Below are 15,547 nucleotides of genomic sequence, written 5' to 3' on the forward strand. Positions count from 1 at the left end.
AGTGGTCATAATACTGATATCTGGAGGCTCCTGATGTCCAAGCTACATTTCATCTTAATTAAAGTGAATCTTTTTTTTTTTTTACCTTTTTATGTATCCAAAAAGATAAATCGAGTATGCTCAGATTACACAGCAGTTTTTTCTGATCCTTCCATCAGTGTAGTTACTGGCAAGCATTTCTACAGGGGAAAAAACACAAGTGCAAAGCTCAGTAATTGCTGGCATTAAGTTAAACAAGACAGTCAGTTTTATCACTGAGCCCAGCTGAGAAATTGTTTCCATATTATATTTCTGTGTTCCTGTGTGCTGTTTTTTTCTCCCTCCTGCTCTATGATTTATCAGGCCGAATGTGCACCTTTTCCCTAGCAAACACAGTCTCAATTTATAACTGAGCAGACAAGTCCCTTCTATTTGTAGTTATTAATCAGAGTTGACTGTAGCGGGCACGGCCACTGGAGCTCAGACTGATAGACTCTCAGTCAGAGAGGAAAAGCCTGTCACATCCTGCTGACAAATACACAGATTTATGGAGCCCACATAGCCAGGCTACTCTCTATAAACAAATGCATTTGCCTGAAAAGAGCAGCTCTGAAAATGGATCATCGCTATGAATGCTCATTTTTAAGCACACACAGAGGACGTAGCTAAAGAGTGGAGGGGTGAGGACAAGTTTACGAGGATATTAGCGCCTGATGATGTTCTGTGTTTCCGATGACAAGAAGCATGACTAATTAACTGATCAAAGACTAGTTATAATCCCTGTCGGACGGCAGCTAGTTAAGTTAATCAGTGTATAAGACACCGAGCCAGTACAATTGCGACCACATGTAAAGGCTTGACCTTGCTATGAGGAAAGCAGAATGTTTTAATCTGCAGCTTTGATCTGATTCAGTTTCTTTTATATTCACTCCATACTGTAGGCCTCCGCTGATACTTTGATTTGTTTAGAGTGTTTCTCTTCCCACGTCCGACAGCGGGATTTTTTATTTTTTATTTATTTATTTTTTTTGGTTGTTGTTGCAGGAGAGAGTTTGGTGCAGCCACTAACCTCTTTCTGTCAGCACCAGCCCGAAGAGATTAGCTGTGTGAGTGTCTCTTGTTTCCCGGTGGAGCCTGGCCCCAGTCCATCACAGTCCCAGCTCTGGTCCAAGCCGAGAGGATGAGGGGATGGGGTGGGTTTTTTTAGACAGAAGGGGGTGGGGGTGGGGAGGGGGTTGAAGTCATAGAAAACTGTGGCCATGATTGCAGTAATCCTGTTATCTCTCCTGCTAAAGCTGGCCACTCTAGTGACCTGGAGACACAAATGTTAAGCTGCCTCTGTCTCTCCTCTCTCTTCCTCCTGCTCTTTTTCACTCCTCCCTGCTCTATCTCACTCTTTAGCCGGCCTCATTGAATGTCAGGGGGTGGTCTTGGCTCTGCCTGACTCTAAATTCACAGTCCTCACACACACCACAGGCTATCTTGAATTCCGTCAGAACAAAAGGGGTTTTTCTCCTGAAGTACTTGAACTTCTCACCCATCTCATGCATCTTAATGTTTCCACAGTTGTACAGGGTCAGAGTATCTTAAGAGAAACTGCTTTTTCTTATCTGTGCTGAATGGAAGCCCAATTCAGCTGCAAGTTGGTGATTAATATGCGATTTGATAAACTCATTCAAACCTTGCATTGTTTTCCCCCAGAAAGAGTAAATAATATGGTCAAATTTAGCTTCTCATCTATTAGCTTGCTCACACTGTCATTTGTTAACAGGATAATGGGGCGTAAAGAGGGCCATTATTCTCTCAGTCCAGAACATATGCTGAAATCCTGCACAAAAAACACACAGTAATACACACACTCTGGCACAATCTGGCACACATAGACGGCATACAAGCAACTCAGTGTCATTTCAAAGGGAGGACACACAGCAGCACGCTTGAGATTGCGCCTAAAGAACCACGTGTGTCATCCCATGTGGTGTGTTTTTACCTCAGTGAGCTCAGTGTCCCTGTCAGGTAGCAGGGGTAGCATGTCCTAGACCCTGTTTGATCGTAATCCTGCCATGTCAGCCTTGAACCAGACAAACTGCTTGACAGGCCAGTTAGTATTCATTGTTGTAGCTAGCTGTTGATAATAAGATAATTGGCATTCTGCACTCTTTCTCTTGCTTGCAGGCCTATAGATCTGCCGCTATAGGTCAGAGACCCGATCAAAGTCCACCAGCCCCAATTTGCAATGCTAATCGCTCCCAACAAATAATTGTGCTTAAGAACTGTGTTAAATGAACCTCTTTGGAAACCCTCATAATATGCCTTTTGTCTGACTAAGACATAATAGCAGTGGGGTTATAATTCTGTGGAGAATCCTCTGCCCCCTGTTATTAACTCATTAGACCTACACGCTTTGATTCAGAGCCATTGTCTGACCTTCCCACTCTGAGTAAGTGGGTTGGGTAACATCACAAGGCTCTAGCATGACAGTGCACTAAAGAGAATATTCCAGCCAGCCACATACAGCCAGAAGTGTCGTACATCTTTAATGTTCTGTGGCATTTGGGTGAAAAGGAATAAAGAAATCTAGACAGATAATCACGAGGGGTGCAAAATTCATGTTAACAAGATGATAAGCGCTAAGCAAACATCCAAATTAACAAATGCACTGAGCAAACACGGAAATGCAATTCTCGGGCTGAGCTGAGAAGTGCTCCTCCAGTGAAGGAGGGAGCACATCAAATAACAAAAGCAGGTACACATTCCAAATGGATAATTAACAGCTTCCTTTCCATTATAATTGGAATCAGTCTTGCCCATTCCTGGGAAGGAGGGCAGAAAATTCAATCAGTGTTGTGCAGATAGAAATTACTGCCATTCTCCACCTTAATTAGATGTCTTTGCAAAACTGATACCATGGGCGACTGTGCTGGCGTGCAACCCCTCAACATATGGCCGCTATCTATATACACATCTCCCTCTTGGTGCTGTTGTCTTTGAGTTATGTCTCACAGATTCTGAGGCACATTCTCACTGCCTGTTTTCCCTCTGCTGCCATCTTGTTTCCCTCCATAGACAGATTAAAAGAACATATCTTGTTTCTAAGGTCTTTTCACACTACTAATTTCAGAGGTCTGTTTTTCCTCTGTTGTAATATGCTCCGATTGGAGTGCGACGTTGGACATGTGAACATCATCCAAAGCATGCGCAGGATTCTTAAGGACTCCTACAACACAAAGCATCCAGCTCAGAAATGAATTGATAGATCAGAGGAAAATGCAGCGGATATTATCATCCCATTCCAGATGGTCATTTGGTTGGCAACAAATGGTCCACTGAGCAAGTCCCACAGAGATTAAAATATTAAGCATGCATTTACAAATCTCTCCTGGCACAAAAACAAAAATGAAATTAAGGAGATTCACCATGCGAGAACAATGAGCAGTTGACTAATGGCTCGTTCCCTTACTTCATCACAGCCCAGGTAGATAGTAGGCCCGGATGGCTGCGGTATTTCCATGCTAATGCAGCTGCTGAGAGCCGGGCGCACACACACTGAGGCAGGGGATCAACCTTGCGGTGACATTAAAGCGCGGAGGAGACGAGTCGGTCCAGCCTGCTGCGGCCGCATGCAGGGACACTATCTCCCTGTCCTAAGATTTACCGTACCCCCGTCCCATGCCCTTGTACAGTCGGTGTGAGTGTGCAACAAAAGCCTTTGTATGGGTGTGTGTTAGTGTCTCGGAGATATATTTTTTGTGTGCCCCCAACACAATGTATGTTCTATGAGAAATGACTACAACATGACATTGTCTTTGGGTGTTTTTGCATGTGAGAGGGCAAAGTGCTGTTTTCCAAATGTGTCAGTGATGCAACATAAACAGGAAAGTCATGCAAAATAGGAAAAAAAAATGTCATTGTATTGTTTTTGAGGCTGGAGGTTGGATTTTTTTTTTTTTTTTTCGCAACTTTTGCACCATACTAAGGAAATTATGAACAATACTGTCATGTGTATTAATTACATTTACATTCATTATTACATTTTGTCTTACTTATAGTTTTTTCATCTTGCTTATTTTTCACTTCATTGATCATTGGATTTTGACAAATTATAGGTTTGTGGCTCATTGTAATGTCAGGATTACGTAGAATATAACATTTTAATCATACAGTCGCAGAAAAAAATATTAGACCATCAAAAGTCATCAGAAACAATGGTTATGCATTCAAGTACTAACTCTTGTGTGTATCATGTGACTAAAACAGACAGAAAAGAAAACATGGAATGCCTAAAAGTACTGTTTTTGGCAGTACAATGCCAGGGCTAAGAACTGTAGTAATTTTGGTTATTATCAAGAAAACGGGGAAAATGGAGAGATATTAAACTCTTATGAGCTATTTTTGTTGTTATCATTATATTTGTCCAAACAAATGTACCTTTAGCTGTACCAGGCATTAAAATGAACAGGAAATTGAAGAATACTAGGGTGGTCTAATAATTTTTTCCACAACTGTATGTCATCATATATGTAATCAAGGCTTGAATTAAAATAGGATTTGAGTACAGAACATAAAAATAAATGGCAATACTAACAACTTTAACATTGCTTCCTTTTCAAAACAACACATTATTTGTGTTAGTTGTGTTATAAAGTTTTAACCATTAATTTGAAAGGCATGTACAGTAAATAGGGGTCCGCTGTGAATGCACTCGCTCTGTAGCACGTCCAGCAGCGAACAATATTAGTTAATTTGCAGCATATTGAGGCTGTTGTTTTAACTGTGCTGCAGCACTGTATGGTAAATTAAAAGTGGTGCGCTGCTTCTTCCAGGATATTACCCAGCTGCTTGTATGTGAGGATGAGGGGTATTTCTTTGCATATTTTCTTTTACCTCTGTGTCTGTAATTGTGCTTCTCTGAGCCCTGACAACTCCCCCTTCTTCCTTTCATCAGGAGGTGATGCAGATGGAACGGCAGCTCGGGGGTCGCCTGATTGACGAGCCTCATGTCCTGCTTTTCAAAGACAGCTACCACAACCTGCGCCTGTCCATCCATGACATGCCCCAGGCGCACTGGAGGAGCAAGCTGCTGGCCGGCTACCAGGTGCGCTGGGCAGCCCTAGGGGGGCTAGAGGGGCAGGGAGTCAGTCCCGATCAGACCCGGAGCACAGAGATGTAATAGAAGTGCCTGGCTGAATCTGTCAAATCTGCATCTTATCGGGCCTGCTAATGTGTTTGTTTGTGTGCCGAAATTGAAATGCACGTTGTCATGAGTTATTGTAGATTGGCCATTCAGATAAATTCAAGACGACCAGAGCACACGTTTGTAAAAGTGTTAATAGCAATCAGAAGTTCTTTTGTTGTTAATGAGGATTTACGGTCTAGTTGTCTCTCCGGAGTGTTGTTGTAATTTTAGCCAGTTTAGAGTTTTAATTGGGTGGGTTTTGTTTTTGTTTTTGTTAATCATTTTTAAAGATTCATACAAATGAGTGTCTTTCAGTCTTTTACTGCAGAACCCCTCTGCCCAATAACCTTTCCGTTCTTGGCAGTATGTGCAACTTCGGGTCATTTGCTGGAGTCGAGGGAACCATTTGGTGTTTGTTCAAGTCTTTGCGTACGCGTACATGGGTTTGCCCGCTCGTGTGAGAGGATGAGGTGAATACCGGTGCATATTAAACCCGGGTTGTGTGTACTAACCCAGAGCTGCACACTGATTGATTATACTAGCCTCTGCACTCTCAAAGGGAGCGCAGATGAAATATAGAGCAGTATGTAAATATCTGGAACTTCACAACCTGATTCCTGGAACCTCTCCACCTCTCCTGTGCTCCCTGCACCTGCGTGGCCCGTTGCAGCCGGCCGTCGGAGACTCCAGGGCTGTTCAAAGAGGACAAGAAAATGTTCTGGCTGTAACTATGTAAGCACTGAGCACCAGGTCCCTAAAGAGAACACACAGACTATGCCAGGCAAGCAGCGGCAGCAACAATGCATCCAGAACAGAGGCTTATTCCTCTGGACTGTGCCTGTTCATTTGGAAGTGTTATTCCCCTCTCAGCAGTGCGGTCAAAAAAGGCCTTTAGTCTCCCTGGGGCCCCGTGAAGACTTTTGTGCCTTTCACACAGCCCCCACTGTCAACCGTCTGCCTTTGTAACAGTGCCCCCGTTTGGTTCCCAGCATGCACTGCAGCCACTCTTTACATTCAAACTGAGTTCTTGTCAGCTGTTGAACCAAAGGTGAAGCGAGGAGTTATAGCGCTCGGTTCTTTTGGAGTTACCTCTTTCCAGTTCTCTAGGGATATGCAAACAAGTCCTGAATATGGAGCAAGAGAGAGAAAGATGTAGGAATTGTCAGCTGTGAATAAATTCTACCAAACCTTACCTTTGCTTACGTTTGCTAGTGGTGTATAGCAGTAGTACTCGAAGCTACTCTGCAAACAAGTACATCTTTATTTCACATGACACACTTTATTTTACAAATAGGTTAATCGGCGCTGATAAGTAGTACTCAGTTGTGATTAATGGCCACTGCTCACCTTCACATGTGAAATACATATGTGGGTAAGTGTAACTTAAACAAAAAACCCGTCATGAATTAGAAATCAGAAACAGTGATTCAGATTTGTGTACTTAGTTATTTATACTAGATATATTTGGACTGACTTCAGAGTCAGTTCAACACTAATCCAGTCTCTAACAGACAAACATATTTCATTCCCACCAGTGTTGCAGTATTCTTTCTGGGGGACCGGGTTGATAACCAATTAATCAGCTATCAGCATTTTCTTGTTAGAATCTAATAATGAGTCACATTTTGCTTCCGTTTTTCTCCATCAGTCAGCATTTTGACCTGTCAGCCAGAATTTAACCAGCATCAGCATGTCTTAATTCTAATTTAACTATTAAAACCATGGAATTATTATGTTTTTACACTTGACAAGAAGGTGTGTTTTTGTCTGTTTATAAATGGCTTAACATCCTGACTGAGATAAAGGAAACTAAAAAACTAGCAAGATCTGGGATTTAACACAATAGATAAGACATGCATCTTGCCAAATGGTGACCTGAGGGAACTACATTATAACTTCTTTATTAATGACTTGTAAAGTGCTTACAGCCGAATATAAACATTCAAAAGTCCCTCGTAGGTTTAGTTTTGTGAAGTGGGGCTGGATTGCCTCTAAAATGTACCTAGACAGTCAGGCAGCTTAAATCTTGCCTTAAAGAAATGGTTTACTGTAGCAGAAAATTATTTTTCTTGGACCTGCGTCAGGTTGTCAGTCTGCTGCCTCAGATATATTTAGCAATTTTCACCCAACAATGACGGGCTCCATCGGCGTAATTAATGATAGTTTCGCTGTATTCTAGGCAGGTGGTCCTGTTACGGTGTGTCTCAAACATGCAGTTCTGACTGTGCTGCCGCATTTGACTTTGTGTGTGCTGCGTGTTGTTCTGCAGGAGATCCCATTCTACCACATCTGGAACGGTTCCCAGCGGTACCTGCACTGCACGTTCACTCTGGAGCGGCTCAGCCTCAGCACCTGTGAGCTCACCTGCCAGCTGTGTGTGTGGCAGGTGGAGGGGGAGGGGCAGAGCTTTAGTCTCGACTTTAACATTGCCAAGGTAACATTCAGCACAACTCTTTGCTCAGATGCACTGTCTGATTATACAACTACTATTATTCAGCATTTTCATCACTTAAAAACTGAGGACACGTTTTCTTACGGCTGCGCATCATTGCTCTACAACAGGACACCCGAGCTGTGGACTCTGAGTTTCTGTTAATGGACAGTAACACCACAGCCCTGGCGGGGCCCAGCGCCTTTCAGATCCCATATCTCATCAGACAGAAGATCTGCAGCAGCCTGGATGCCCCTTGTCCCAACGGAGCGGACTGGAGAATGCTAGCACAAAGACTTAAACTTGAGAGGTAAATACCAACTTCACAATACCACAATACCTTATCTGATCAGTGATCATTGAAGCGTGCTGGAACGGGCAGCTCACACAAAAGCTCTGGAAAAATGAAGCATTTACTCAAACCCCCTGAGAATAGATGTCACAAAGCAGTATGTCATGTGTGCAGCAGAAGAACACGGCTTGTTTGGAGTAATGAACATGAAGTTTTTTGCCTGTCTGTATGTTTGACTTGTAAATAACCATTTACATTACACAACCGATACATAGCTTGGTATTCACATGGTAATAGTTTTATAATAAAGAGGTAATAAGTATGGTTATGCAGTTAGAAGGTAATAAAAAATGTGTCTGTCTGGGTAATATTTGACTGAAATTATTTAACAGGGCAATAAGGGACTAAAACATATAATCATGACAAATATTTAAATTTAGCAATGGTATTCTTATTTTGGCAACAAAAGGATTACCTGATAAAAATGCAATGACTATCAGTGCAATATGTGAGAATGAGGTAACATATGTTGTTTTCACATTATGGTTGGCCAATGTTATTTTAATGCCTTTTAAGTGACATGAAAAACATAAATTAGTTTCATAGTAATACTGTACAAATGGGCTTAAGTCTGTCAGCAGTAAAACCTGTGCATGTTTTACGTCGCAAAAGGCTGCAAGGTGATGAACAATCTGTTTTGATTTAATTTCATAGAAGCAGTAGTATTGCTTCTTGCCAGCATTGTATTGTAAAATAATCCACCCACCATGTATCATTATTACCTGGTTATTACTCAATTATAATGACCATTTTAGTCCAGGCAGTGTTTTTATTGTGTAGCTACCAACCACCAAGGGCTTAAAGATGAAGCAAATGCAGAAGTATCTTTACACTACGACCACCAATCAGTAAAATCTACCTGCAGCTGTTTTTCAACTGTGATTTATTGTGTTTTAGTAAAATATGAAAGCCTCAGTTCATAACTTTGGCTCATTGTGTTGTACTTTGGTTTAATGTCGTGTGTATAATAGTGGTAACTATAACCATCACACTCACTCACAGACCTGGTCCTGGTGGTTTACACAAACCAAAGATACATTCTGTGTTACCCATGTTCAACGTTTAATTGCTCAAGTTTTATCAGTTTTAATTGCTGTTGTTTTTAACTGTTTTTACTTGTAATATTTACTATTATAACTTTTTCTTAACTTTATTTTAACACAGCTTAACAGTAACTATTGTAGCTGTCATCTCTGTGTGTTTCATATCTTCACTCCTTCATGCCTCATGTTCTGGTCTTTTGTTGCATTTTATGTATCACCGCACCTTTTGAAAATGAGGGTTTCTGAGGTTTTAAATAAAATAAATGAATGAAAAGCAGATTTAAAAATATGGACATTTAGTGCCGTCAGGTCAAATTTACCCAAAGTAATTTTGACATTGGCCAACACCAACATTAAGCTAATAATATCCTCGTTTGCAGTCAGATGACAGTCACCATACACTGGTTTTCATGTACATGAAAACACAAACTAGCCCTGTTAGCATGGAAATGTGGTAGGCTAATGTCAATGTATAATGACAACACCCACTCTATATTACAAACTACTATTACCAGGATAAATCCACTGTTAATACCAGTTATGACTTAGTTCTCACTTCAGTAAACATTACCTCTTTATTATCAGACTATGACCCCATTATTATGTCATTACTGAGCTTTTCTGTAAAGTCCTTTAGTAAATTGTTTTTAATGTTAAGTGCATCATCGTAGTACTCTTGAGTGCTTCTCCTTGAAGTAAACAACCAAACTAATCCTCATCACAGCAAACATTACAGGATTATTATGGACTTCATGGATATAGCTATCATTTCTGTAAGAAAACACGACCCCCCTCCTCCATTTTTACTCACAAACAGGTAAGCAGCTTAAAGCCTGCAGCTAAACGTGTACCTGCAGCATTCTGCTTAACAGCTGTAATTGGAAAGCTCGCAGGCCCGCTGCCCATCAGTGGCAAGAAAGATGGAATGGGCTTGGGTCGGTGCCGAGCTCGGCCCAATTTGTTCTCACGGCTACTGTACTTTATCATGTGAGCACCTGTAACAGAAAGGAGTCAGCATCGATCCCTAATCCTCCAATTTAATATCAGCCCCGTAATGAAATCAAATAGGTACACTTAATTTGTCCAATCAACTTTATTTACCTCAGTTAATCACAAATTGAATTGATGCAGTACAGGTTTAATTAGCAATGTTTTGCTCAACATAATCAATTCTCATTTAAGCTTGAGGAAGGAACAACTGCTCTGTTGTCTGATTTGTCCTTAACAACATGTTTTCTTGAACAGGCGGCGGCTCCATCTTGGCATTCTGTCATGCCGTATATCTGCGTTTGTTTCAGTGCGTTGAAGTGTTCAGACTGAGCGGAACGGGACCAATCAATAAAACTTAAAATGCCAAGAACCTTTTATTTGATCTTTCTCTCCCTAGACTGTGCAAACGGCTGTGTCTGAGCCATACAAGATAAGCTTGTGTTTCACATGGCGAGGTGAATAAGCAGGGCTGACACGTTGGACACTAAGCTCTGTCTCTCTTTTTCTTTTTTATCTGAAAAACGACACAGAGGTTCATTTCCAGACAATTTTTGACCAACGTTTGGCTTTGTTGTGCCACAGAGGAAAGGTGGTGTGCACTTTAAAATCCGATCGGCTCAAAATAGCAGTGATATTTTGTTCTTTGAGCTTGTCTCTGTCAAATCAGCGACGTGTTTGTAACATGAATGCATCACTAAGCAAAGACGATATGAGGACGTAAAGCACTCCATCTGACCCTTCTCAAGGTGGAAAGGACTTTCAGGGCTTCCTCTTCCTTCCAAAACACTCTCCCAGCACAGTTCCCCCTTTGTGCCAGTGTTTTATGCTGCTCTCTTTTTTTTTTAATGTCATGTGTTCACTACATAACAGTTAAAGCCCCAGACAGTTGGAGAACAGAAAAAGGCCATTAAATCAAACAAGCGTCTTCAGGTACCGCGGGGATCTGGTCCCACTCAACATCAAATATCCAGCTGGCTGAGGCCACTGCTTTGTTGTCATTGATTGGGTTTGATCGTAAAGGTTCTGCTCCTAAAATGGAAAAGGTCACTTCCGACTTAACTGTGAAAGTCCATATAGGATTTGCTATAAGGGATTTAGAGCCAATTTCAACATCAAATAAAGAAAAATGAGGCTTATGCTGTTAAGCTTCAGATGAAAATTGCCAGAGATTGTGTATTTGATGGCACTTTCTAGAACCAGACTGCATTCTTATAGCTTTTATTATTTTCTTACTTAGTGCTCCAACCTGGTGTATCAGGATGTAGCAATATAACACATAATAAAAGTCGACATTGACAGAGTTACCAGATGCAGGGGAACAATAAAACCTGGTTGAAAAGACTCTGTGTAGAGAAAATGAGAGACTGCCTGTTCTGATATGTGCACATCTTTTGACTTGAAGAAAAAAAAAAAGTGAGGAAAAAAATCTGATTCTTGTGTTTTTGTGTCTTCTTCTTTGCTTCCTCTGTGCAGACACATGAGTTTCTTTGCATCCAAAGCGAGCCCAACCTCTGTGATTCTGGACCTGTGGGAGGCGCAGCATTTCCACAGCGGCAACATCAACCAGCTGGCCACCGTCATGGCTGACATTGGCAAACAGGAAGCCATGATATTCCTGGTCTCGGATGGCGAGTGCTAACCCAGAAAAAGGGGGGGAAGGAAAACAAAAGACTGGTGCAGAGGAAAGTACAGAACACAACAACACACACAAAAAAAACAAACAACTGGAGCAGGAATAGAAGAGCAGAGCTGTCCACGTGTCCCTCTTGTTCAGTTTAGAGGAAAAGGGTTGATGTAGAAACGCCCCGTCTTAAGAGAAAAAAGCATTTTTAAAGTAACCAAATGATGAAAAGGGAAAGTACAAGTGTGTGGGAATTGTATTCATGAAACCACCAAAACAAAAAGAATAAAAGTAAAAACGATCCCATTGTGAATCAGTCAACAGCCCTGGTTCTGCTCCCAAACAGCAGATTAACTTCATGCCTTTTCTCCACACAGGCCATAATGTCTGGCTTTAAGGAGCAATATGCAAACCACGCTTTGACCAATGGCCCATCCTGGAAAAATTACAACAACAAAAAAATAACATAAACAAAATGTGAATTTGTGACGAAAGGTGCCAGAAATTTCAGGTTTCAAGAGAAACAGACAACTTATGCAACAGGCAGGTTTGAACACATCCTCCAGGTCATCAGGGTCTGTAAACACCCCCGCCCCCAAAACTAGTGGCACTGTAGCCACATGTGTGTGGTGTGTTTTCCCTGTGTTCATTCTGTTTGTGGACACACAGACGGCTTGTAGCACACCCTGGACCTGCAGCTTTTAAATAGATTGTATGTCAGAGCCACAAAAACCGTCTCATCCTGTTTGTGAGTCGTCTTCTTTTTATTTTTATTTTTATAGTCCAGCCGGTATCACTACTGTGAATGTAACATCTTGACATCTTGATTCAGCGAGACGCTTCACAGCTTTCCTGCTTCTAAATCAATACGAGGGGGTTTGGGCTTTTTGAACTTTTTGAGAGGAATGAGTAATATCTTCACTAAAAGTCATATTTCAGAAGCCATTTCTATTTAAAGCCTGCTGATTTCAACGTGTCTGGTTTATTTCAGTATAAATCTTCGTGTATATTACCAGTCGTTCTTCGTGGCATTTTTCAGCTTCAAATTCCACAGCTAATGAAGGAGCCATAGGGCCGAAAGGCACCTCAGCCGCGTACGTGGACCCTGAATGTCGTCAAAACTCATTTCTGAAATGCCATTTCCCCTTGATTACATTAATTCTGTAGCAGAGAGGATGTTCAACATAAAAATCATGGCCAAAGGGGTTATTATCCCCTGTGAATAATACACAGCACTGCCCACTGCTCAAGCCACAACAACTTCTTCACAGTTACTTTCAGAGGACGATTGTACAGCTTTAACTTGTAAAGAAACGTCAGAGGCGAAGAGTATTTCCACATCAGAGAAACGCCAATCTCTGAGAGACACTTAAAAGTGGCTTATTTATAATGTCACGCCTCTGTTCACAAAAGACGCTTCGCTTTTTGTTGTTTATAGTCCGGTAATCCAGGAGATCCACATTAACAACCCGCAAACTGCAGAAACGCATCGATATTTTTCAACTTTGCATTCATTTCCTCATCCATTTTCCACCTGAAATCAGATCAGCCAACGTATTGCGTTTATTTGCGTCCAGTAATTATACTTTCACAAGGTACAAGCAATCCCAAATTAGCCATAGATCTCTCTGTCTGCCTCAGGGTTGCATGTGAAGTCTGTTCAAGTTGTAAAGAGAGCCCCCCCCCCCCGCATCATTAAAGGTCCCTCTTATTTATCTGATCCCAGTCCATCCTACCAGCTCCTGTGGCTCCAACCTCAAACACACACCGGAGTCTGTTTCATGATTGTCAGATATTGGGAATGTACATTTGTGTTTCCACGTCATAGGAGAAAACTGTCTTTTAGAAATATCTTTTTTCTTTTAGTCTCTGAAGTTGCTTTTGTTCGGCATCTCTGCACATGTAGACATGTTTTCAATCCCGTTAAAACCCGCTGTTCGTGAGATGCCGGGACATAAATCTTTTTAATTGTGGATGGAGCCCCTTTCAGATCAAATGGTGATGTCACCTAAAATGCATCTTTTCATGTTGAAATGGATCATCGACACATTTAATATGTAAATACTTTTTCTATACCAGCCGCGTGCTGTCACTTTACATAATGTATATCAGTGAAATTGGTAACCAAAGTTTTCTGAGTATCATTTGAGGCCATCACATCCACCTGTTGTCTCCGTTTGGATCGTTTCAGCACCGTTCTGATCGCAGCTAGTGTAGAATAAATTCTCACTTTCTCGCTTCTGTCTTTGGCAGTTTCACAGTATATGTCATGTTATTTTCTCACTTTGTAAAGAAATGTAAATTATATTTTAATATGAAGCCAAAAAAAGACACTTAACTGGCGCAGCATTTGTCAAGTCTAAACCGTGACGTGTTTGCCTATATACTGTTCTTTGGCGATCTAGCATTGAAGACTTTCTGCAGTGTTAAGGTTTAGAGACTGTTTTCCAGGAAGTTTCTACATATTCTGTTTGTCCTTACTCTGCATACGTCTGCCCAAATTATTTGTATAACTGTAAGCATTTAAACCAAGGTGGAAATAATGACTAATGCTTAGCCAATCACTGCACTGGAACTGTGTGGAGGCTAATTGGACAGAGAGGACATGGGTTCTTGGACACTGACAGGCCAGTGTTGACACAGCATGTTTAGATGAGCCATGGCAGTTGTACAGTCAGACTGTGTGTGAAATTTTATCACCCCCGTCATTGTCTTGGATGTGTTGTCTAAGCACATTTCAGTAATGTAATTCACCAGCCGCCAGGATGCTCAGCATCCATCTTCACATCTAACTCGTCCAACAAATCTACCAATCTGCGATTAAAGTGTGTGATGAATCCAGTTCCCGTCATGATGAAATCTGGTCCTGACAGTTGTAAGACGCGGGTCAGTAACAACCTACATGCTTTGTTCAAAGGTTTATCATTTCACCGCCGTTATGGAAACATCTCACTACTGTACTTTTTGTGTCAGTCATTAATATTCAGTGTCAAGGACGTGTGTGTGTGCGTGCGTATGTATGTGAGGGACTGGGTGTGTGCCAACCTCTCTGTCACTGACTGAACTGTTTTCTTTTCCAACTAAAAACAATAGACTTATGTACTTGTGAATGGTTTTTCTATTTAGTTCCTTGATTCAATGTTCCTTGCCTTTCTGCAAGTCAAAAATGCTGTATTTATTACATGCCACAGCGCTTATGCAATTGTATAATCCTTTTGGGTTTCGTTTGTTTGACCGTTTTTTAACCTTTTGTGTTCCTTATTGTCGATGTAAATTGTTGTCAAAACTTTTGTGGCAATGGAAAACTTCTGCTAAGGGAGATTTTCTGTACTTTTTGGACAATGATATGGATTTGTGGGTAGAATTTTGGAAATTCGTTTCTAAGTGCTTTCAAGTATTTACTTGGCCTTATGTATATATATATCTATCTATGACATTTCAGAAAGGTATGTATAGTAATTCAACCTGAAATTGTTGTAAATAAATTATATATTGTTAAATTAAGGACTGGACCTTTTACTTCACAAATTAAATTTTGTGGATGATGTATGATTTAGTGAATGTTCTTGACCTTCATGTAAGTGTTTAATGGTTCTGTTTGTAAGAATCAGTGTAAATGTAATGTTTTTATTACTTTACAATTTGTAAAGGCAGTGTGTCCACAATGTTTCCACAGTGGATTGAACTTCTTGTGTCTGGAGGATGAAGTGCATTAATGTCATCAATATTAGCAGGGACCAGTGTTATTATTCCCACAAGTAAAAAAAACAAAAACAAAACTGAATGGACAAAAACTACTGACTCTAACTGGACCCTTTTGCATTTCTAGCTGCCACTGTCGAGGACTGTGAGAGGAGTACTCAGTTGAAATCTGCAGCTTCACCACTACATGTCACTAAAGAGACATGCTCACTTTGACAGGGATGTCAAACTCATTTTAGTTCAGGGGCCACAT

General features: G+C 41.0%; 1 protein-coding gene across 3 annotated transcripts in view; it reads left to right on the forward strand.

Moving 5' to 3' along the window:
• unc5a (unc-5 netrin receptor A) overlaps positions 1-15,093 on the forward strand; it is a 155,387-nt gene extending 140,294 nt beyond the window's left edge. For all 3 annotated transcript variants that reach the window (XM_030145812.1, XM_030145813.1, XM_030145814.1), the window contains 4 exons: positions 4,925-5,074; positions 7,425-7,589; positions 7,718-7,896; positions 11,445-15,093. In XM_030145812.1, the coding sequence (XP_030001672.1) occupies positions 4,925-5,074; positions 7,425-7,589; positions 7,718-7,896; positions 11,445-11,610 (660 nt within the window). In that variant the 3' untranslated portion in view covers positions 11,611-15,093. The remainder of the gene's footprint in view (positions 1-4,924; positions 5,075-7,424; positions 7,590-7,717; positions 7,897-11,444) is intronic.
• Positions 15,094-15,547: the final 454 nt, after the last annotated feature.

Source organism: Sphaeramia orbicularis, chromosome 10 (genome assembly GCF_902148855.1).
Source record: "Sphaeramia orbicularis chromosome 10, fSphaOr1.1, whole genome shotgun sequence".
NCBI classification, from domain to species: domain Eukaryota; kingdom Metazoa; phylum Chordata; class Actinopteri; order Kurtiformes; family Apogonidae; genus Sphaeramia; species Sphaeramia orbicularis.